The sequence below is a fragment of the Caretta caretta genome, chromosome 14 (genome assembly GCF_965140235.1).
Source record: "Caretta caretta isolate rCarCar2 chromosome 14, rCarCar1.hap1, whole genome shotgun sequence".
NCBI classification, from domain to species: domain Eukaryota; kingdom Metazoa; phylum Chordata; order Testudines; family Cheloniidae; genus Caretta; species Caretta caretta.
The window spans coordinates 4,185,069-4,209,510 of record NC_134219.1 but is presented as its reverse complement, the minus strand read 5'-3'; the positions used below and the strand labels follow the sequence as shown (position 1 = coordinate 4,209,510).

The 24,442-nt window shown below is 48.7% G+C and overlaps 1 protein-coding gene across 11 annotated transcripts in view; it reads right to left on the bottom strand.

The window, feature by feature from the left end:
- SLC39A11 (solute carrier family 39 member 11) overlaps window positions 1-24,442 on the bottom strand; it is a 411,797-nt gene that overhangs the window by 364,396 nt on the left and 22,959 nt on the right. For all 11 annotated transcript variants that reach the window (XM_048818934.2, XM_048818936.2, XM_075119187.1 and 8 more), the window contains one exon: window positions 22,240-22,398. In XM_048818934.2, the coding sequence (XP_048674891.2) occupies window positions 22,240-22,398 (159 nt within the window). The remainder of the gene's footprint in view (window positions 1-22,239; window positions 22,399-24,442) is intronic.

Genomic DNA, 24,442 nt, shown 5'->3' with positions numbered 1-24,442 from the left:
TCCCGATAAACTGGCATCTCTTCTGCATGCAGGATGCCTACCGGCAACTGGCCTTTTAACTACAAACTGCTCTGTAGTGCACAGGCTGTAGGGACACAGATGCTGAAGATGGAGACCTACCATTCCCACAGCTAGTACAATATCCATATGGTTTCCCAGCCCAGGGCCTTACAGCCATTAAACAGATATCACAGTTGATTTTAATCCAGAGGTGTATACCTGGCAATATGCATATAGTCAGAGTGGTCTGGGATCCTTTAGGATGAAAACTGTTCTCAACAGAATTTAATCCATGTGCAGTTGAAGTCATGGTGGGGAACAAATACTGCAGGGCGGAGGACTGGGTGAGGGACCCATCAAGGCATTGCTTCTATTAAAAGCCGCGACGCGGAGAAGCACAAGTAAAGCAGTTTAACTAGTTGGTTATCGACCAGCCCTCAGAAGCGGAGAGCCGAGCCATTTCAGCACCACTCAATTACCTAACATTTTAATTTTAAATGTTACCTTCCTTGAGAATCACAATTTGCAACACACAAGCAGCTCGATCAGGCAGCTCACACCAGCTCTCTGGAAGACAGATGGTAACACAGCGAGAGCAACCAACATTCCTTTGACATCCATTCCCATCTTCCCTTCCCCATTGCATTAAGAAATATCAATGGCCATAGGCAGCAGCTTGGCCCCTGGAGAGCAAAGACTCCAGCAACAGGAGTGGATTTACATTGGACTCATACCGGTGTCAGTGAAAGGAGAAACAAGCACATTACCACTACACCTATTTTAAAAGGACTAGTCTTGGAACAGCAGGAGGAGATAACAAGGATCTGAGGAGGAAATGACTTCCCTTTCTGTTCATCTTAATTTGGGATTCCAAGATTCTTCCCTGAATAACCCTATGTACTGGCTTATGTACTTGGTTCAAGGCAGCTGCTATTTCCAGATGTGGACTTCTGCCTCGTTTGTATCACGATTTAGTCACGCCTGGTTCAACTCATTGTTACAGAGCCCTGACCTGCAAGCCTGTCACAAGCACATTCTGCCAGCATTTAAGTCATGATTTATATTCGAGAAGAAGCCACTTGCAAATCAGGCAATTACTCTCTTACGTTGGTATCTTTTGCACTAGAGTTCTGGAAAGTGGAGTGACAGACAGGTCTCATCTCTGGACCAAGAGAAGTGTGTTTAACATATGCCTCTAAAGCTCTACTAAGGTAGATCTAAAATGGTTCAAGGCGTGCAGCTAAGTCAGGCAGGGCTGACATGGTTTAGATAAAATGCTGTCACGATCCCCAGGTTTTTCTTAATTGCAATTGTCAATCTCTCTTTATCCCCCTGCACTGGGTACTAGGCAAAGGCAAACAGACATAACTGAAGCACGTCACGTCTAAGCAAGGATCAAAGGAGGTTATGCCATTTAGAACTATATTAAAAACTTTTTGGAAGGATGCTCTTGGGACACAAGAAATCTGGGTTAGATTCTCTGTTCTACCACACACTAGAGAGAGTGTTGCGATCATCTAGTCTGACATCCTAGCTCACACGGACCATAGGACTTCCCTGGATTCATTCCTGTTTGAACTAAAGCACATCTTCAGAAAAACATCCAATCTTGATTTAAAAATCTCCCATGAGGGACAATCCATCCCATCCCAAGGTAAGTGATTCCAATGGTTAGTTACCATCACACTGTTAAAAACCATGCACCTCGTTCTGAGTCTGTATTTGTTTATCCTCAGCTTCCAGCCCGTGGAAGGGTTTAGACAAGCTCGCAGGCAGGCCCTTGGTCAGAGTGCTCTCGAAGGGAAATCTCTGAGGCCTTATAGCTATCACTGTATGCTGCAAAGCAACTTCTATGAGCAGAGAGAGCACTGCTCAGCATCCTAAATAAAGTCCAACCAGCGCCACGTATAAAACACCTATGCTGTTCCGGGCTCTTCCTGCTGCCTTGCTAGCCAAGCGCATCCAATAAACCCCAGGGAGACTCCAGGCATCTTCAACGGGCATAGAGAATTGCTCCCGCGGGATATAAAGTGGGACCAAAGTTCTTGTTCTACGTAAGGTACACTGACTTAATTAGCAAACGACGGTAAAATGTTATCAAAGCACCAGTGACATCCCTTGTGCTGCACAAGATGCAAATACACAAAAAAACTCCACAACAGGGGGGCACAGGGAGCATGCTGAAGGTACTACTTATCGTGCCGCTATCAGCTGTCCCTCGCTATTCTCCCGACCCGGAGACCCCTCTCTCGTCTGTCAGCTCGCCAGGGCAGGGGCTGGCTTAACGGCTCCAGGATTGTATTATCTGAGCACCTCATCGTCTTTGATGCATTTATCCCCGCAACACCCCTGTTCGGTAGGTCAGTGTTATCCCCACTTCACAGATGGGGGAATTGAGACACAGAGCGATTAAGCAATTTGCTGAAAATAACCGAATGTTTATGGCAAAGCAAACCCAGGTCTCTGAGGTCCCAGGCCAGCACCCTAACCACTGGACCATCCTTCCTCCATGCATACAGCCCCGAGCCCAATGCGGCTAAGGCCTCAAGGTGTTACCACAATATAAAGTCAACCCCCGCCCCAAAGAGCTTATTGTACAGTCGAAAAGTGTAAAATTTGCATGAATGGCAGCTCTTTAGAATAAGTCTTCAAACTAGACAGCACACCAAATGAATCTGCTGAGTGATTCAGAGTTTACTCTGATAACGAGTTGTCACTGTGCTGCCTTTTTTAAGATATATATTTTTGGTGAGCTACATAAAAGCAATTTTCCTTTCGTTGACATGTTCAAACACCCCGGGCTTGTAATTTCACTCACTTTTTTCATTTTAATGGCAGGTTTCCGTTTCACAGCAGATGTGGTAATTCGGGCCTTGCACCTGTCTGTGAATTCGCACGCAGCACAGGATCAAAGGAAAGCTCAAGACCCATCTGGAGGGCTCTGCTTGCCAGTGGATAAACAGAGCCTTGCCACTTGAAATCGCCAGGTTAGTCCTCTAAATCACCTAAAACAGAGCTCGGCACCAAACAGCCCCCTTCGGAGAGTCGATTCCTTACCACGTGTAGCCCACCACGTGACCACTGCCTCCCACCGACCTCACGGAGCTTTGGATCAGATCCTAAGTAAGCTAGTACCTTCAGTGGCCGGACATGCAGCGCAGTTATTGCAAGCAAAGGATTCTTGGGTTCCACTTCAGATCATCCCTGACTCGCAGCGCGGCTTTCAAAGCCAGTTAGGTGCCACTAATACCAAGTGCCCAACTTGAAACGCCCCCAGCCTAATTGTCAGAGGTGCTTCACCCCACCCAGCTCCCTGACTCGCTCTCTGAACCAAAAGGAAAGGAGGACTTGTGGCACCTTACAGACTAACCCATTTATTTGATCATAAGCTTTCGTGAGCTACAGCTCACTTCATCGGATGCATACAATGGAAAATACAGTGGGGAGATTTTATATACACAGAAAACATGAAACAATGGGTGTTACCATACACACTGTAATGAGAGTGATCACTGAAGGTGAGCTATTACCAGCAGGAGAGCGGGGGGGAAGCCAGAGCAGACCCCAGTCTATAGGTGCTCTCCTATCTGCATGCAGCACCACCCCAGTACCCACTGGGAACAGGGAAACTTCCAGGCGAAATCTTAAACAGCAAGAGATACTCTGTTCCCATCCAATCTCACCAGCACAGAAAGGAAAAGAAAATTAGAAGATGTCTGATACCTACCCAAGATTATTCTTTACATTGGGTATTTTCCTCACGGCCTGGCCACTCAGCCTCCGTTAGGAGGACCACATCAAACCAGAACACTTTTGCAGATGTCTCCTTGACAATTTTTGTGCCAAGCCCCCAACAATAATTGAATTTCACAGCCAGCAAAGGCCTGTACTATAGTGCAGAAAAACTCTTACGATAAGAAGAGGGTTGGGGGGGGGACAAAGTAATCCGACTGAGATACAGGGAAATAAGCCCTTTATCATGATTGCAAATGCATAGTAAAACTGAAAGTAATGATGGAAAAACTTTGCACTTACTGCAATAACAAGGACTGAGCTGACCGCAAGGAGTGGAATTAATTAGGTTTCGCTCGCTGCAGGTTTGTGGGGATAAACACTTTTTACTCCTCTCCCCCCCCCCCCAATAAAATTTCAATAACCATTTCTAGAATCACACAGGAGATTCCTGTCTGGATTTCATTTTCTGACAGTCTAGCCACTGTGTACATAAATAAGCATGAAGTGCTAGAGAAGGGGATTCAGGCTCAGAATTGGATTCAGGGTATCACTTCTGTTTACCTTTGGACTTCTGATGCAATGGCTTTCCTAGTGTTTAATGTATAATAGCAACATATATACACTAATTAAGGGAGCAGCCAGCTTAACAATCATCACACACTGGAAGCAAGTATTACTTTACCCGCATTACTAAGAACGCTATCTGTTACTAGAGGCAGAGAACTCTACGGAGTCAATTTAATTGTAACGCTGGGCTCTCTATTTATTTGCATTTCTCTTAAGTTTGAGAAGGAAAAATCAGTCAATTTCATTTATGTTTCTAGCCCCTTTCACTTTCAGATTTAGGAATACAAGGTTTGGGGTTCAAAGGGGAAGCTTAAAAAAAAATCCAACTTTTCATAGGAATTTTAAATGAAAACCTCAAGTCGTAGAAACGTTTCAATGGGCATCTGGTTTCCACAACTAAATCTAGGGCCACACCGAAATCAACAGGTTCCCACTAACTTCTTTATGGCTTTCAGTGGATTCTGCGTATCCATTTAGGTGATTATTTTGCAGTTTAATTTTGGGTAGTGTGTGTTGTAGCCGTTCTGAGGGACCATGCCTGACACGTTGGTTAACTAGTGTCTGTGGGACATGCACCATAGGCAAAATTTTCCTCTCTGCGGAAGGGACCAGCACAAGACCTTCCAAGACCAATGAAGATCTACGTCCCTGTACTTGCCCTCTGCACCCCTTGGCTATAGAGCTTGTTGTTTGTATTTTAATGATTGTACTTCAAGTCAAACTATAAAGACAGCATTGATGGTAATTTTCTTATTTATCCACCTTAGGGTTTTACCCTGCTGCCAGTCACCATGGTATCTGAGTACCTGCCACATAAAATCAATAGCAATAGAGAAGCCCTAATGGACCCCACGGAACATCTGGCGCTTCTTTCCTTTCAGGTTAACACCTCAGCTTGGGGTGGGGTTTTATTTTAAAAAATATAAATTAAGTAAATCTAATGTGTCCGATTTGTTTCAAGGGTCAATTGGGCTACAAGGTGGTTTCAACAGAGAGTCTCCTTTTTGAGGGATGAGGCCTTTCCACAGAGGAAGGTTTTGCAGCATTTCCTGACGACAGTTTCCCCAGCTAAGCTCCCCAGAAAGGTTTCCGCTATTCAGTTAATCGGAGCAGAATCTGTGTTTCCATGCCCCACGGAAGAGCCCCTGGGGAAGCTATGAGGAACAAAATGGAAGGGTTGCTTTTTATTTATCTCAGTTCAGGGGGATGGGGGGAGAAATGAGAGGGAAATCAAGAATGCAGAGAGCGAGCTCTGACTCACATTGAATCCCCCATCCCCACCCCCAGTTAATCTTTTCCCACTTTCTCCTTGTGCGTTGTGAAGCTGTCTCCTGAAAATACCTCCATTCCAGCACACACTTGAAAAACTGGTGTCAGTTGCGGGGAGAGGCACAAAATATCTCTGCATGCTGGAGTCAGTTTCATCTCCCTCTGATCGGGTCTAGTGATATAAAAATCGCATCTTGATCTTTCTGTGGTGCCAATGACAGGAATGTGACAAGTTTCCTCCCCCTCACACTCCCCTCACCATATTTCTGAAGGCTGTTTAAAACATCAGAGCCAAGTTCGATGCATGCTCAACAACCGGTCTCTGTTTTTCCTTAGCTGTAACGGCAGAAAGGGGGTGTGGTCGGTGCACTTCCCACCGGCTCGGCCCAGAGTTACTCAGTCCTCAGGAAACCAATTAGCAGCACACTGCAGAAAGGGCATGATCCATAAAGGTGCATGTGACAAATATGCAGTGCCCTTTAATAACATATTACTACTGGATGTTGTCCTGTGTTGGGGATATGGTCCATTGAGAGCGGTGAGGCCCTGAGACACCATAGTGATCAGGGCCACTGGGTGCCCTTGGGCAAGTCATTGCACCTCTGTGCCTCAGTTTACCCATCTGTAAAACGGGCGTAATGACAGCAACCGTCTTTGTCAAGTCTCTCAGATCTACCGATAGGTGCTCTATCAGAGGTAGGTGGTATTATTGGGGTGGTGTTTTCTGTAGGATTATTTTAGTTTAAATATTTCTCACTAGGGGCCCTGTGTGTGGGCTTGGCTTTGCCGAAGAGTTAACCCCACCTCTCACTGGGGCATTGGCTCTAAGCAGACTCCTGTCCACACCTCAGGGTTTATAGTTGGGTTCAGTGACTCAGTTAATTGTTCCAGCCCCCTGGCCCACACATACAATCCCCTGGTCCAAATGTAATGATACTTTACACCCGGGTGAGCAGGTCCCCAGGCTCAGGCACGAGGAATGTTTACACTCAGGCCGGTAACCCGCCCACGATGCAGTGTGGACACAGGCTAAACCACTTAAGTGCTGCCAACTCCCCCCTCCCCATTTGCCCAGATGGGACAGACACGTTCTCCCCCACCTCACTAGGAAACAGACAGCGCAGCTCAGCTCGCTATGGCGCTCAGAACCAGGAGATGCACCCCCAGAAGTCCTGGCACCACCTCCACAAGCGTGTGCAGCACCAGTGCGGATGCAGTCGAGCGGACACGCTCAAGGCAGGCTTTGCCTTAGGGCAGCTTGCAGCTGGCGCCCACCATCCAAGTTAACTCTGCAGTGACAGACGGACTTTAGGATGTGCCCTGGCTGGAAGGAGGAGAGGAGATGGGTGGTGCCTAGGGAATGTGTGTTTGAAAATCCTCTTTTTGATCCAAGTGCTAAGAAACCTACTTTGCTTGAGGAAGGGCAGCTGGTCCCGATAGCACTGGGCACAGGCTCCCACGAGGAGGCAATGCATGTGCCTGAAACCTAACTTGTCCTGCAGAGCGATAGCAACTGGTGTCCAGGGCACTGTAGCCAGGCCCCAGTCGCAGGGTGGAACTCTGAGACATGCACGGGCGTGAACACCCAGCCTCTCCCACAGGTGGGAACGGTCCCCGTTTTACAGGTAGGAAAACTCTGGCCCAGGGGGGCACACATCAAGGGATGCCGCTGGAGATAACTCCCAGTCCCCTGCTCTAACTACTGGGGAGGGGAGAACATTCCTCCCTGCTTACCACATGCCTGGTGGGTGGCCCTGAATTACTGCTGATTAGTATGTGCTGCGACAGCAATTATGGAAAGGGCTTCCCCTTCTGCGCTTTTGTTTTCCTTCCGCCGCGGTCCGCTGCCATTTTTATGGGCTGCCACCTGATTTAGTATTCGCTCCTTGCGGCAGGGACCTTACCTTACAAACCACCTATAAAACATACAAACCCAATAATCCCAGACTTTCATCCAGCACCACCTCTCCCCACCCCCAGATTTCAAAGAAGGGATAAAATCCCTGAGTCAGAGTACCTGCCCCTCTCTTTTTCGGTTGGTGCCATATTGCTTAATTTAATCCTGTAGGAGCAACGCTCCCTCTCATAGCTATGCTTTTCGAACACACAAAAGAGGGAGATTTGTGGAACAGTGCACAGAGATACTCACTTTAACCCTCCTATTTCGTCAGTTCCATAAGCTAAAGCAGTGCGCAGCACGCACAAGCCAGCCTGTTAGACCTCCTGCAGCACCCTAGTGAACATCCGAATCTGGTCTCCAAAGCCGCTCTGGCTGGTGTTCCAGTCCCGCCCTGAAGAACTTACAGAAAAAAGCACAGAGGCACGCACAAGCATGTCTGTTGGCTAATGTCTGGAATAAAGATTTGCCTGCCACCCGCAGTGAGGTTGTGCAGCTAATGATCTGTGCATCCTGGAAGGAGCTAAATTCAACAAATTAAAGGGAATTTTTAAGGGGCATGCGTCAAAGGAATTAAGAAATGGCATAGGAGAAAACTATATCCCCATTATGAATTAACACAAGGACTCAGCCCAATTGAATCTTTTCAGCATCGCAGAATAGTTAGCCCATCAAATCTGCACAGGAGACTTGCTATAAAGAGTCTGCAGCTTGGTATGGGTCTCTGTGGTCATATGCAACCAGCAAGCAATGTGTCTCCCGGGGGACCATTCCTTTTGATGAATTTGCTCTTCCAGGAGACATTGTATCACTCTCTCACTAGAGCTCTCTAACTGCCCTCACTGTGTTAGTGATCATACTGCCTTGTTAGCTTGGTGTATCATGAGTGTATCACGTTCTAAGCCTAGTGCATACAGACTCCCTTCTGAGCCACAGAGAAGTCACAACCAAGTCTCTGTCTCTCAAGCGTGAGCCGAGCATCCAAAAGTCAAAGTCTGAGTGGCTTTGGTTGGACACGTGACAACAGTAGAGAATTAGTGTTGCTTTCTTCTAAGGCCTTGTCTACACTACAAAGTTTTGTCGGCAAAAGGCAGCTTTTGCCGACAAACCTGGGGAGGTGTACACACTACAAAGCGACTTTTGGCAGCAAAACTCTGCTGTTTTGCCAACAAAATAAAACCATCTCAATGTGAGGCATAAAGCCTTTTGCTGCAAAGTTAAAGTGACAAAGCATCAGTGTAGACACTGCTGTGCCTTATGTCGACAGAACTGGCTTCCCCCAGCATCCCACAATGCCTGCCTTGACCACTCTGCTCACTGTTTTGATCTCTGCTGTCCCTCCCCTTTCAAAGCTCCAGGAAGTGTCTGACAGCTCCCTTGGCCAGCTCTGCTGTCTCCCCATCACAGAGACGCCACTCTCCTCTCCCACTTCAGTTGAAAAGCAGCTGACAATCTATGAGAATGCCCCTGGAAGGATGGGACTGAGACACCTGCATCATGTGATGGTGTACCTGCCCCACGAGGCATTGCAAACCCTTCCCAAAGCACCCTGCGGCCAGTTGCGTAGTGGGATAGCTACCCACGGTGCACTGCTCTCTGTGTCGATGCAAGAGCTGCTAGCGTGGGCGCACTCTGCTGACACAAGGAGCTAGTGTGGACATGCAACGGCTGTTTTAATGAAAGCGGCGTAACTTTTGCTGACAAAACTTTGGCCTTGTCTACACTGGCACGTTTCTGCGCAGCAAAGCAGCTTTGAGCGCTGTAACGCCCCTGGGGTGCACACGGCCAAGCCACTGAGTGTGCAGAAACTGCGCACATTACTAGGGCTGTAAAGAAACCACCCCGACGAGAGGCGTGGGGCTTTCTGCTCCGGGGCTACAGCACCGCGGTGCCAGTGAAGACGCTCTGGTCGATGACAGAGCTGTGACTGGCCTCCGGGAGGTGTTCCACGATGCCTGTTCTCGCCTCTCTGGTCATCGGTTTGAACTCTACTGCCCTGCCCTCAGGTGACCAGCTGTGAGCCCCACCCCGTAAATTCCTTGGGAAGCTCGGTGATGCATGCAGTGGTCTCAGGGCATCTTTCCAGGTGGCCAGGCCTGCTCCACGCACCAGGCGATCCCCCGCTTGGCACAACGCCGAGCTGCTGGACCTCATCAGCATTTGGGGAGAGGAGGCTGTCCAGTCCCAGCTGCGCTCCTGCCATAGGAATTATGATACCTACGGACAGATTTCACGATGCATGACAGAAAGGGGCCGTGACCGAGACACACTGCAGTGCAGGATCAAAGTGAAGGAGCTGCAGGACGCCTACCACAAGGTGCAGGAGGCAAACGGCCCCTCCGGTGCTACGCCCACGAGCTGCCGGTTCTACAAAGAGCTGGACATGATCCTCGGCGGCGACCCCACCTCCACTGCAAAGGCCCCAGTGGATACTTCGGTCGCTCGCGTGCCAGTTGAGAGTGGACCGAGCCAGGAGGAGGGAATCTTGGACGAGCATGTGGAGGGGGAGAGGGACCCAGAGGCAGACGATGACTCGGAGATCAGAGATGCATGCAGCCAGGAGCTCTTCTCTACCCCGGAGGAGGCTAGCCGGTCACAGCTGTCGGAGCTTGGCGAAGCGCAAACAGGAGAGGAGGCCCCTGGTAAGCGGCTTTGATTTGGGGAATCGCTGAGGTGAGTTGTTGGGGGCAGGAGGCTTGCAGAAAGCAGGCTTGTGTCTGTATGAGGCGTGTACCACCACATGCCTAGTCTGAGCGGTGGACCAGGGTGTTGATTGACTCCCTCACTTCACGAGAATCTGCCCTAGAGATCTCCACGTCACTCATGGAGATACTGGGCAATCCGCTGCCACCGGTTCTTTGGCAGGGCTGCTTTGTTTCTTTTCTCATTAAGGGTAACTTTCCTTTGCCACTCTGCCATCACAGGGGTGAGGGACCATTGCTGCACACAGGTGAGCTGCGTAAGGGTCAGGGCGGAAGCCACAGGCTTGGAGAAGACCCTCCCTTGATTACCTGCTCACCCTCAGCAGCGAGAGATCTTCCATAATGAACACAGCCTGTGGAAAATGCGGGGACAGGAATGATTATAAGGCCCCCCGCTACAATGCTGGCTCTCCCCAAGAGCCACGTGCCCAGTACGGTCCTGGAACACTGATTTCCCCTGCTCCCGCAGTTACTCACCATTTTGGGAGTCTTGTGGCTCACGTGTGCTTGCCTGGGGTCAGCCAGTTAGTGACAAGTGTGTGAATAGTGGCTGTGTTTTAAATCACTGAATCAGTGGTCTGTGTGTTGCAAACAATACTGCTTCTGTAAAACGTTGCATTTTGACTTCACAGATATGACCTTGGGAGCCCAGCCTCCCTCTTTGTTATTGCTGGCTGAGCAGCTGCGCAGAATTAGAAAGCGGCCACGAAGAACTAAAGAGGACTTTCTGCGTGATGTCATGATGCACTCCATGGCCGAAAAACAAGAACTGAAGGAGTGGCGGGACAGCGAGAACAGAGACCGAAAGGAGAACGCAGCTTGCCAGAACGAAGCCATGGAGCGGCTCTTAAACGTCATGCAGCCCCAATGCGAAGCAATGCATCATGGGGCATGGGGACAGGATCCAGGATGTCCCACAACCCCCTCCACCTTCCCGCAACTCTTAGCGGCGGAAGAGGAAGAGGTGCTCTGAGGGACAGCTGCCCAGAGTGCACCGCTCCGAACACTGCTGCAAGTGCCGAACGTGTGAACACACTATTGCGCAGGCAGCTGACAGTGTGAACACACAACAGCGGTTTCCCTTCCGCACTCTCTGAGCGGCGCTGTCACTCCGCCAGTGGAGACATAGGCCTGGTCTACACGACAAAGGATAACTCCGAGCAAGGCATTTTGCTAGAAAAAAAGAACACAGTACTGGCCCCAAGGCTCCTCACTCTCCCCCCTCTGCTTCACTGTAAAGCTTCTGCCTTGAACTTGTGCACGTCACCTCCTACGGGCCTTCCAGCTATAGATTCAAAGCAACAGTACACAGATCCGCATGGTATGTTTCTACCCTCAAACTGGTTGCACACTAGTCTAACCACAACAGGTGTCCAGGGTGAATTCTCATGTTAAGGAAGTTATGAATTTATTTCTGCAAGTTTTCGCCGACGGCTGCTTAAAAATTTGCAATTTCCATGAATGACCCTGCCCCAAAACTTGTTTGCTAAAATAAGAGCAAAAATACAACATGACTTTGTTTAAAGTGTCAAACATCTGTGCATTTTTGGTTTATTGCCATATCATCCCAGATCAGTTGCTCAACGCTCCGAGGCAATAGGTAGGAGGGTGAAATTCCCCTGAAGTGGACCTAGTGCTGTCTACACCAAGGTTAGCTCAGTTTAACTGTGTCGCTCAGGGGTGTGGATTTTTCACACCTCTGAATAACAGTTACATCACCCCTAATTTCCTTGCCTAATTTCCTTCCGTACCTTGCATGTTCAACCTTCCGTACCTTCCTTCCGTACCTTGTTCCGTACCTTCCTTCCGTACCTTGCATGTTCAACCTGTCGCACTTCAGCTTGCTAATCAAAATATTTATGCAATTCACCGCCTGGGAGATTCCAGGGGTGGTCAAGAAATGCTCGGGCCTGCAGAAGAGTTGAGGCCCTGCAAGACACTACAAATTAAATCAATTGCATCACTGTTTCCATAAAGCAAAATACAGGCAAATTTCTGTGCCCGCAGAATACACACTCCAGATTGAGCTACAGCTAATACAAGTTTTACAGAAGGTATTTGAAAAGGCTTTAAAATAAATAGTGAGGGATGGTCCCAGCCTTCAACACGGCTTTATTGATCTACACTGTACACTGAGGAAAAAAATCCTATGTTTTAGCGGATAAAGATTCAGTCAGGTGGGATTAAATCTGCTTCTCTAGATATGCTTCCCCCATGGTTATTGGCCTTTATACTGGAAAGACCGACAGACTCCTAGTTATAACTGAGTTATGGCACATCATGCAGGATTGGAAATTAACATCTGGTTGTCCCTTAAAGTCACATGCACGCACCCCTAAAGTTTTCTGAATGGCCCACACTAATTCTTGAGAGGAAGTTTCAGTCCATCAGCATCACAACAGCAGTAACTCCTGCACCATGGCATCTGTTGACACCAAATGGATTGAAGCGATTAGCAGCTTGACAGAAACACAGGGAAGCATGGCACGGACTCCAACACATCGCGCTATGCACCGGCAATGCAACTCCTCCAGCCATTGCCAGCGCCGGCAGCATTCCCTTCCAGGGAGCTAGGGATGTGCTGCATTTTAACATGCAGACAGAAGATTAATCATACAGCCAAGCGAAACCCAGTGGTAGAGGAGTAACACATATTAAGCCTCATTATCCTGTTCAGGGCAACGATCACGCAGCAAAGAGTGTGTCACGCAGTCAGGGGGGTGGTAAAGAATAATATAGTTAATAGGAGACATACACCTGGGCACACACTATCCATGTAGCGGTGGGGGACAAGCAAGGGGACACACAAAACCATCAGACTCCTTTCACAGTACTCACGCTCTCGTAAAAACAGATCTGCTTTCTCCCTACCTTTGCAAGCGCGGTGGGGAGAGAGGCCTCCAAATTCCATAACAGTAGCATTCAGAGCAAGAAGCCTGGAAGGAGTGGGGGGAGGGCGGGCGGGCAGGAGATGGGCTGGAGAACGAGGAGCTCTCTAAACCAGATTTGTAACGCAGGCTTCCTATGTACGTAGCCTACATCCGCACTTCTGGCGGCACGTAGAGCTCAGGCACGACACGTGTAGCTACATACCGTGGCGAAAGGCTCCGGCCACAGACACTACACGCCGCTGAAAATAACAGCGTAGCATCGCCTGGGCGTTCAGATGCCGAGGGCACTCTGCTAAACCGTGCCTCAGCCTCTATGCTGGTGCTACACGTGCCAGCCGGGCACCCAGTGTCTGTACTCTGCACGGTAAGCTTAGGCCTACCCAGAGAGCATGACCCACTCAGAAAGAGCTCCTCACTCTCTGACCTGTGTACCAGGACAATGATGGTGAAGAGGGGATTTGATCACGGCCTACATGGGGAAGAGATTTCTGGTCGTGAGCAGTTCTTTAATCTAGCACAAAAAGGCGTAATGTGATCCAAGAGCTGGAGAAATTCAAACTAGAAAAAAGGTAGAAACTATTCGGGTGTTAGCCACTGGAACAATCTATCTAGGGATGTGCTAGAAGCTTCCTCTCTTGGAGTCTTCAAAATCAGGACCGGATGTCAAGCTAAAAGATCTACTTTACTTCAAACAGAAGTTCTGTAGAAGTTCCTCAATGGCTGCATTTTGCAGGGGCTCAGGCGAAAGGATCAGAATGGTCCCTTCTGGCTTTAAAAATCTATTAATGTTCCCCTTTAAGGCACAACTTGGGAAACAGTCAGCCTAGGGTTGCCAGGGGCCCAGTTTTCAACCGGAACGCCCAGTCAAAAAGGGACCTAGACGGCTCCGGCCAGTCCCGCCGGCCGGGCTGTTAAAAGTCTGGTTGGCAGCGCAGCAGGGCTAAGGCAGGCTCCCTGCTTGCCCTGACTCCACACAGCTCCCGGAAGCGACCAGCATGTCCCTGCGGCCCCTAGGCGCAAGTGCAATCAGGGAAGCTCCACGCGCTGCCCCCACCCCAAGCGCCGCCTCGGCAGCTCCCATTGGCCAGGAACTGCAGCCAATGGGAGCTGCAGGGGAGGCGCCTCTGGGCACAGCCAGCACGCCTCCGCCTAGGGGCCGAACATAGCAGCTGCTTCCGGGAGCAGCGCGGAGCCAGGGCAGGCAGGGAGCCTGCCTTAGCCCTGCTGCGCTGCCGACTGGGAGCCGTGTGAGGTAAGCACCGCCCAGCCGGAGCCCATAACCTGCTCCCTGCATCCCAACCCCCTTCCCCAGCCCAGTGAAAATAGGTGAGGGTGCGGGAGACGGAGCGACAGAGGCGCCTCGGGGAAAGGGGGGCGGAGGGCAAGACTGTTCAGTTTTGTGCAACCCTAAGTCAGCCCGCTGGCGTGGCGGCCCTGTGACTACATCCAGCACCACCATGGCAGGCGGCCTGGGTTTGAGTCCCAATCTGTACCGATTGTTCCCAGAGAACAAGGACAAAAAGCCCAACTAAGAGCTTGTCTACACCGGCACTTTACAGTGTTGTAACTTTCTCACTCAGGGGTGTGAAAAAACACCCCCGAGCGCTGCAAGGTGCCACTGTGGACAGGGCACCAGCGCTGGGAGCTACTCCCCTCGTGGAGGAGGATTTTTAGAATGCTGGGAGAGAGCGCTGCAGCAAATACACAAGCCACGTTAAAAAGCTGCCGTGGCCGCGCTTTAACGTTGCCAGTGAAGACATGCCCTTAAACTCGAGAACGGTGGTTAGATTTACAGTGGAAAGAGCAATTTTGAGAAGTCAGGACTGCACGTGATCAATAGGTTGTTTAAATACAACTCTCACAGAGCCAGATTTTGCTGTCAGTCACACCCAGATCAGAATCTAGACCACTGCAGCAGTCACTCATTGTTTTGTTACCTCCAATCGTGTTACGCTCGAACAACAAAACATCACTAATTCACGGTTGTTAGATATTTATGTATAATTACAAACCACTGCAGTACTGCCTAAAGCAGCTTGCGTCTGTCTGTCTATTACAGCCTGCCAGATGCACTAGTCCAGAACATTTGCTGCAGGCAGAGACATTGTCCTCAACCGTTTGTACTTTTGCTACTTGGTCAGAGGTAACACCCACCTCCTTGAATCTGAAACTGCTTGAGCCACCTGCACGGCTGGTGGGAGGAACGTCTTGTCCATTCAGGTAAAAAAGCAAAAGAGCGAATATGGGGAAGGTCCATTCAGCCAGAACACAAATATTTGTTTTGCAGCAGAGCCTAGAAGTCCCAGCTAAAATCAGGGACCCACTCTGCAAAGTACTGCATAAATTCATACTAAGAGGCAGCCCTTCCCCAAACAGCTTACTAAATCTACACAGGCAGGACAGACAAAGGGTCGGGAAGAAAAACTGTCAGGGAAAGGTGACATGCCCAGGGTCAGCCAGCAGAGTTGGGAACAGAACCCAGGTCTTGAGACCAGGTCAGTACCCTATCCACTCAACAATACTGTCTCTTTTTTTACACCTTTTTCAAATCAGGAGAGGGAGCAATTTGGCAGCTATTCAAACAACATCAGCAAACAGCTTTAATATTCCCCCTCCTCCGCCCTTTGCAGATGCAAGGATTGACAAACATTTCAGACAAATGCCCATTTCCACCACACAGTGGTTTTGTCTCTGCAACCCAACCGATGCTCTTAAGGGGAGCCGGAGAAGGGAAAGAGAGGGGTTTTCTTCTGATTGCTACGCTGAACACAAGCGTTTTGGAAAAAAAAAAAAACAAGAAAGAAGCTCTGAGCTAGATAAATCTCCTCCTCGCAGGCAGAATGCTAACACACACTGCACTGTCCGTCAAGTACTGGCAGCCTTTGCTAAAAAAAAAAAAATCCAAGCGCATTAGAGCAAGAGTCCCTGCATGGATGGTGTGCAATAGAGTACCAGATGCAAGGGAGAAGGCTCATGTTTCCTGATCTCCTTCCTAGTCCCAATAATAAACCCACGTCTTGACACTATTTCTGGTTCCATATGATGGAGAATTAGAACAGCCCTGGGGAAAGGGTTCTCTCATTTCTTCCCTCTATATTACACTATCCTGCGAGCGAGGGGAATAATTCCTAGCGCAAGCAGACATACTCATGCTAGCTTGATGGGCATAGCGACAGTAGCATTGGTACCAATTACATACCCACGGGGTTCGGGGGGTTTGGACTCAGCGCAGCTTAGCCATGCTTGCACTGCTGCTGCCTGTGCGACACTACTGTTTACACTTGCAGTAGCTCGATAAGAGCTAGCACGAGTACATCTATGTGAGCTGGGAATCACACCCCTCGCTCATCGTGCAGAAACCCCCTAAAACAAGAATAATGCTCTCGGAACCCCCGTTATGGTACTTACCAAAGCACGGGGCGTGGAGGTTGGTGGCAGAAAGGGAGAAACTCATCCAAGCTTTTTCCCTTGCAGAAGCAGAGAGTTCAGAGTGCCAACAAGAAAGGAGTTCACTCGAGACCCAAACTTACTGCTCTTCTACACAAGCCTGGGCTTCTGCGTCTTCGGCCATCGTACGTTAGCAGCCATATCTGTACATTATTGGCCCCCGAGTTGCTAAGTTTACAAATCTAGGTGCCTAACTTTAGTCAGCTAAATAAAAACTGCTTGATTTTCGTCACCCAGAGCTCCCACTGATTTCCATAGCAGCTTCTGATGCCCAACTCCTTTAAAGAAAAAACATTGCACAGGTTTTCCAAATGCCTGAATAGGAACGTAAATACCACTGGGGTAGCCAACTTGAAAAACGGCCCAAATGGTGCCGTCCACCTCACAAGGTCTGAGGGCTTACCTTACCTTGGGAGGTGAGTGGTAATCCCTTCAGTTAACAGCTGGGGAAACTGAGGCACCGAACACTGAAACAACATGCATGTTGCCACCCCATGCCTCTTGTTAAAAGAATGCCGAAGTGGCCATTATCTAAAATGGCGCTTATGCTAAAGAAGCTAGTCTTAGAATGTTGTAGGGTTCCTGTATCAGTTGTTTATGGGCCTTGAGCTATTGAGAGTTAAGATGGGAGCAAAGAGCAGAGAAGAAGGGGGGGGGGGAGGGAAAAGAAAAACCAAGGAAATGTAACTGAAAAAGGGGTGAGAGAAAGAAGCGACTCATTCTGCTTTGCCCCCTTCCCGTCAACAGAGAGATCTGAGCAGGCAGGGCTGACAGACCATCTGATGGCCTGTTTAAGTGTCACCAAAGCCGGTGGAAGGGAAGTATAAAAACAGACATTTGCTCAGAACCAGCAAAACAAACTAGAACATGCCCTTGTTTAACTGGGCATGCGCCTACCTGCATTGACACACAGCAGCAGATGGAGACATGCTTGCCAAGTTCCACCCAGTGGTCATTTTGAAATGTCGAGATCGCTACATGCAATTCCAGCATAGCTCCTCCTGGCTTACACTGAGCTCACTTGGCTCATTCTTTGGAGCTGCTCCCGATAGCGTCCTATTGTCCAGGTCACCTCCAGGCGTATTATCACCTATACTCAATAGGAAACACACCCAAACAGAGTCTCACCCTCAGTGAGCCCAACTAACGAAAGAACAGATGGTTTAAACCTTCCAAATTAAAAATCTAATGGATTAGATCCTTCCCTTTATGAAGAACCTAATGACAAACTGGTCAGCCCCATTAGCCAGTTTGTCCCACAGGGCTCCACTGGGGAACACAAACACTTTCCTAGGTATCATTAGTAACTATACCAGTCCTCTGTGAGCTGCCTGAAAACGACAAAAAAGGGAGGGGAGGGGGAAGAGTTGCTACACTCCAAAGCGGCTAGAGAGAAGCATCAAGCACATCAAAGCGAAGTCTTCTTTACATAAAGAACAGTCCACTAAAATAACCCCACAAATTCCTTATCCATCATCATCTTCTTTGACAAGGACAGTGCGTGTTAATATCCCTTTGTATTCCCCTCTGGGTCCCTTCTCCATTAGAGACCTCAGTGAGAAAGTGTGCTGCTTTGTTCTTCAATCTCCTTTCTTCTTCAACTGATTCACCAAAGGATTTGAGGAGCCTGGAGTAAATTACAGTAACTTAAACCTGACAGGTGCTTGAGCACTAATAACCAAAGCACCGCTGGCGAGAGGTTTTAATCCAAAAGGTGGGAAAGACACAGAGTCAAATTCATCCCCATGTCAGGCCACTAAATCCAAAGGAGTTACTTCAGAGATGTCATTGGCCCATTAAGTTTAAAAAGGTAGAAGATACATTTTTGATCAGAATACTACAGTTATATACATTGTTAAAGTGAGTCACTCCCCACGTTCCTCTCATGACATTCCCTGCACCACCCCCAAGTCTCTTTGCCAGGCTGTCCTCCCCACAAAGCAATCGAAGGCCCCAATCTGGGAAGGAAAGACGTGGGGAGACCTCTGAGCCCACACACAGCCCCACTGGACTTTGCAGTCAGTTCAGCATGGGTGTTTATTCCTTCTTTTCACATGCACCGTTCCAGTAACTCCTGGGGCACGACCAGCATTTGGCATTTTTTATTCTAGCACAAGTGGAACGAGGGCATTGCTTTGACTGCAGGCTCTTTGGGATAGGGACTGGTTTTTTGTTCTGGGTATGTACAGCTCCTAGCACCACGGTCCATGACTGGGGCTACTAGGCACTACCACAATATAAAGAAGAAACAACAACAAAGCACACTAACTGCTGTTTTATGCTGCGTTGGAGGTATTCCGTTCCGCCAGTTGGTAGAATGGGAGGAAGAGAAGCCGAGAGAATAGGACATCCTTCTCTTATCCCCAAAGAGTGAGTATTAGGCCAAGGGAACAAGTGTCATCAGACCCTTGCAGGATTACTACTCGTTAAGCTAAGATATTACAGCACACTCCCACTCCCTCCCAAAAGAACTCCAAGGGAAGAGCGCGGAAGGACCCACCCGCTCCTCTGATTAAGTAGACATGGATGATAAGGCATCGACTACAAGCCAAAACTAAGTTCAGCTCCTGATGTTATTTTAACCGGTTTCAAATCAAAACCTCTCTAGAAAGGGGAGCCTCTTAAACATCATCCTGGAATAATGGGGAAGGCTTTTTTCCTTTTGCGGGACCACAGCTTGGCTTGGAAGTGAGAGACCAACAGTGCAAGGTGGATTAACCCACCAGCAATCAGGGAACATCTCTAACTTGATCACTTCCCTCTGTCCACTCCTCCTGCCATCTCTTTCCTAGCCCACCATTTCCCATGCAGTCCTGTATCCCGCCTCCTCCCACCCAACCCTGCAGACACAGGCGATGTAGGCTTCTTCCCAGTAGGCAGAGAAAAACATGAGACACATTGGAAAGAAGTGGGTTGCTTAGTGTAACTGTTTACTTTCTCTGTTGGGAGCTGTCAGCAGCTGATCAAATACATTAGAAGGTCCCTTCAGGGCCTTATATCGCAAACCCCAATACAGGCAATACAATTAGCGCAAACCCCAAGACAGGCAAGATAGGCCCAAGTTTAAAAACAAATGTAAGTGAAACAAATGGGTGTTTGAAGGTGATAACCTTCATACAATTTTAACCACAATCGCGAGCTGATTGCATTCATTTGGTTGCGTGACAGAGCTGGATCTTGTGGTGGGTTGTTTTACATGCCCGTGATACCAGGACATGCCGAACCCAATGTTATTTACATCACAGGACAATGTTCCTTTCACTGAAACACACGACAATTTGGTGACTTTCACCTTCCAAATTCTGAGAGGAACTAAGCAACAAATGGAAGTTTAAAGAACTCCCACGTTAACGTAGAGGGGCTCATGGAGTGCCAAACTACTGGAGCCTTTAGTTTTGTTTATCAATCCAAGTTTTTAGATGCACCAATTTACAGATGGGGAAATCGAGGCACAGAAAAATTAAGTGACTTGCCCACAGTCATACAGGGAGTCAGTGGCAGAGTGATGAATTGTGCCTAGATCACCTGAGTCCAGCCCAGTACTTTAACCACAAGACCACCATTCCTCCCTATTAGCAGTACATCCTAGAACTGAGCTTACTACTACAGACTCTTGTATTAGAGATTTAAAAAAAAAAATTCATGTCTTCAGTTGTGCCAAAATGCGAAAGGGGGGAGGGGGAAGCATTCGTTGGATACCAGAGTTACCAATTCTTGCAATTTTCCAAGACTTGTTGTTAATATTTTGTGTTATGCTTAAAGCCCCAGCTCCTGGAGTCATGTGATCGTACGACAAACTCAGCTGTCATTTACAGTTTTTCGCCTTTGTAGTTGCAGAGAAAGTCTTGGAAACCTGACCCTAAATGTTCCTTCACCAGCAAACAAAAAAGACAAACACACTGATTTTTTAAATTAATCTCATGGTTTTTTGGGAGACTGAGTCATGATTTTTGAATGACTGGTGTTGGCAACGCTGCAAATTAAATCTCAGGATTGAAACAAAGGTCTCACCTGGACTGTTTGGAAACCGCTGCCGGTTAAAGAAACAAAAACAAACGAAAGAGCCCACACTTTTCATGTATGTGGCCTAAAGCCACATTCAGCACAGACACCGACTTAGAGAATCCCAGGGAAATGCAGTTTCATTAAATCTCCAATAAAAATGGATTTGTATCCGGCTTCTGCCGGAATGGAAACTGATAGGAGGGTTAAGAAAAAAATCCACCTAACTTCATTAACCGAAGCACAGAGTAACATCAGCACTCATGATGCTTTGCTGCCTGGCACTCTCATTAAACACACAGCCACCTTAGACCTTTCAAAGAGCTCTTCTAGACAGCTAGCAAATCCAAGGAAATCAATGTTTCTATCTCCAGGCCCTTGTGGTTACTGCAGTTCATCCTTTTCACTTGCACCAGCTGAAGGAAGCTTTAACAAGGGCAGCGTTTCCACCTCTCATGAATCTCCCAGTATTCAGTGTTTTAAAGCCCCAACTCCTGGAGTCACATTACAAGATGAAAATATCAGCTTTTTTTTTTTTTTTTAAATAAACAAGTTCCTAGCCTCATGATTGCAGAGAAAAGCTTGAAAGGGTGACTGAAGTGCACCCTAAAAGGCTCAGAAAACAGGATGCAAGGGGGAGGGGGGCTAAAAATCTCATGATTTTTGAGGGTTGATTCAGGATTTTTGAACAGCGGGGATTGGTGACACGGCAACAAGCTGAGGGCAGCTTTCCTAGCAAAACCCTGAAGCCATGCAAAATCCATCATGGGGATCCCCAAATACTGTGGGGAACAGTCTGAGGTAAGCCCCAACCCTAAACCAAGCCAAAGGCCAGTGCAGTCAGCTGCACTTACATCCCAGAGCACTGTACGTTAGATGTGGGAGTAACTGTCCCGCTCTACTGGGCGCTGGTGAGGCCATACTGCACCCAGGTCTGGGCAAAGATGTGGACGAACTGGAGAGAGTCCAGAGGAGAGCAACAAAAACGGTGAAAGATTTAGAAAATCTCAACTGGGAGGAAAGGGTAAGAAAAACGGGGCATGTTTAGTCTTGAGAAAAGGAGACTGAGGACCTGATTGTTCTCAGATATATGAAAGGCTGCTACAAAGAGGACTCCGATCAATTGTTCTCCATGTCCACTGAAGGTAGCACAAGTAGTAATGGGCTTAATCTGCAGCAAGGGCGAGCTAGGTTAGATATTAGGACAAAGCTTCCAATTATAAGGGAGTTTCTAACTTTCTAACCTTCCCAAGGGAGGCTGTGGAATCCCCGTCATTGGAGGGTCTAAGAACAGGTTGGACAAACACCTGCCAGAGAAGATCTAGGTTTACTTGGTCCAACCATAGCACAGGGGGTGGACTTAGTGACTTCTCCAGGTCCCTTCCAGCCCCACATTTCTATGAGCCTGTAATCCACTCCCCTAAGACAGCACACGATTTAGGACAGCAGCCCTCTATTTCCGACCTAGAGGATCTGCAAGAGGGGGGAATGAGCAGATGAGTTAGGGATGGTGACACCACATACACTGCACTGCCAGCTCAGAGACCAGACTTTACTCTGCCGTGTGAAAGGCAGGCGTTCAAGAGCAACACGTAACGCCCTCGGGCATCCGGTAATGTGCAGGTCAGCTAGAAATGGGCTTCCAGCGGCCCACAGTCCTAGACACAACCAGGGTGGGTGGGAGACTAGCCCGAGGCCACTGACAGCAGACAGTCATACTGCTACTTACCAGCAATGGGAGGAGGAGGTCGGCCAAGTAGACAAAAGCTGCTCCCAGGGTGAAGCCAACAGCTACCGGGAAGAAAGCAAAAGCCCCGAAATTCCCAGAATCTTCAGCCAATTCAATGGCAGGAGCCAGGAGGGACCAGTAAGAAGCAGCTAACATGACCTACGGGACAGAGAACGACACATTAATACAGGTTATGAGATTACCCCCAATCGAGATCAGGACCCTAATGCTTTGGGTGCTGTACATAAAAGCAATAAAGAGACAGGCCAAAGGTGGGGGGGAAGGGGAAACTGAGGCAGAGGGTGACCAGCTTTAATGATCACAATAGCTCAGTGGCAGAGCTGGGAACAGAACCAAGGTCTCTCGATGCCCAATCAGGGGCCCTGCCCACTGGACAACACTGCCTCTGCTTCAACACCAAGGATTTTGTTAGACTCCCAGCAGAGAGCATGCTGCCTCTCAAACCAAAAATGCCCCTGTGTAGCCCCAACTCCCTCCAAGCACCACGCTCCTCCCAGGTAACCGGGCACCTAGCTCCAGCAACCCACACTTAGAAAAACTTCCCTCCTGGTTATTTAACATCCCTCCTCTAGCAGGAGGAAAAGAGCAAACCCCCTTCACGGATTCACCGCATGGACCTCTGCTCCCTTAAGGTTTTTCAGCAGATTCACGACACACCAAAAGTTAAATAAAGGGGGGTGTGCACATTGTACACAGACAGCATCCGCACTGTTCCGCTAACACACTCCTTTGGTAACTCTGTTTAGTGACTGTCCAATCTCTCAGCTTCCTGCAGCTTTCTGGACGGCAGCGGCCCTGAAACAACGCTCACCGCTGCTTGCCAGGGCTCACACCTGGCAGGCTTCTGTTCACGCCAGCCACAAACACACCAGCTTATTCGTCATTGCTTTTGCCATGGCACTTGGCAATGTGAAAAGTGTGACATGACCATTCAGACTGACCAATGAGATTCGAGCCCATTTCCGCACAGAGCAGTCACTGAAGTACAATGAAGAAAGGAGAAGGGGCTTAAGCGTGAGCAGTACAAAGCCATCAATTTTCACCCAGCCAGCCTTGAGGCAGGAAAACAATTGACGCGCACACACTTACTTGCTAGGCTCACCGTACTGAGATTTAACACACCCATAATAACCCTTCCCAGAGGGGAGCAGCGGGAGGGGAGGGGAGGGGAGGCCTGGCTCCCAGCCACATACTAGTTCTTAGCGAGGACAGGGAATGCAAGAGACAGAGGCCTCTGCACAACACATGGTTAAATATGAATGTCTTCTCATTTGTGTCACCTGTTTTCACCACAAAGCACAAGTTCAAGGATGCTTCAAAGAGACCCCATCAGGTTGGACTAAACACAGTAACACAAGCCTAGGATGTTAACAATCAACACCTTATGTTATTAAAATGAAGAATAGCCAAACGATTCTGATGCGTTTCTACCATTAATGCAGATTGACATGCCAAAAGGGACCAGTTAGCGATTGAAAGCAGAGGAGTCAATTTCACCTACTAGCTCTCCGATCTACCGACAGCTCCAATCTCCCAGATACCCAAGCACGGACATTATCTCGCATGGCCAGGTCTGGAACATGGACACCACAGGCCAATAGTTGATTCTCAGCACACACACCACCTTATTTCCACTGGTATTAAAGTACTTTGGAGAAAAGGGCTTCCCCTGGCTTTTGCAAACCTTTGGTTTTACGAAAACCGGAATTGCAGGCCTAAATCAAGCTGAAACCATGTCTTTAAATAATATAGTGGGAAAAGGTTATCGATCAAGATCCACAGGGCTCCAGTGACCTGGGATACTCTCTCCAATCCACTAAGAAGGGTCAGGGTTAGTTATATGGCACTTTCTCTCCTAGCCTTGCAAATCAGTTACCAGAAGAGCAGGGGGAGTGGCTCCAATCCAGCACTCCTCCTTCTCCCCCCCTCCTCCCCCCCCCCCCCCCCCGCAAAGCCTTAGTCCCTACAGAGGATAGCACTGAGGAGACAGGTGGAAGGGGAAGGCAGGAATCCAAGCAGTCATTTGTTCATTCAGCTCCCCACGCTGAGCACGCCTGCTGCTGAAAAAAGGACAAGCTGTTTCCCAGATGACATGGCACGACACCAAGCCACGAGGGAGAATTTGGCTCATCTCCCCGGGGCCCCCCCCCCAAAAAGAGGAAGTGTTAGAAAACAATGAGAG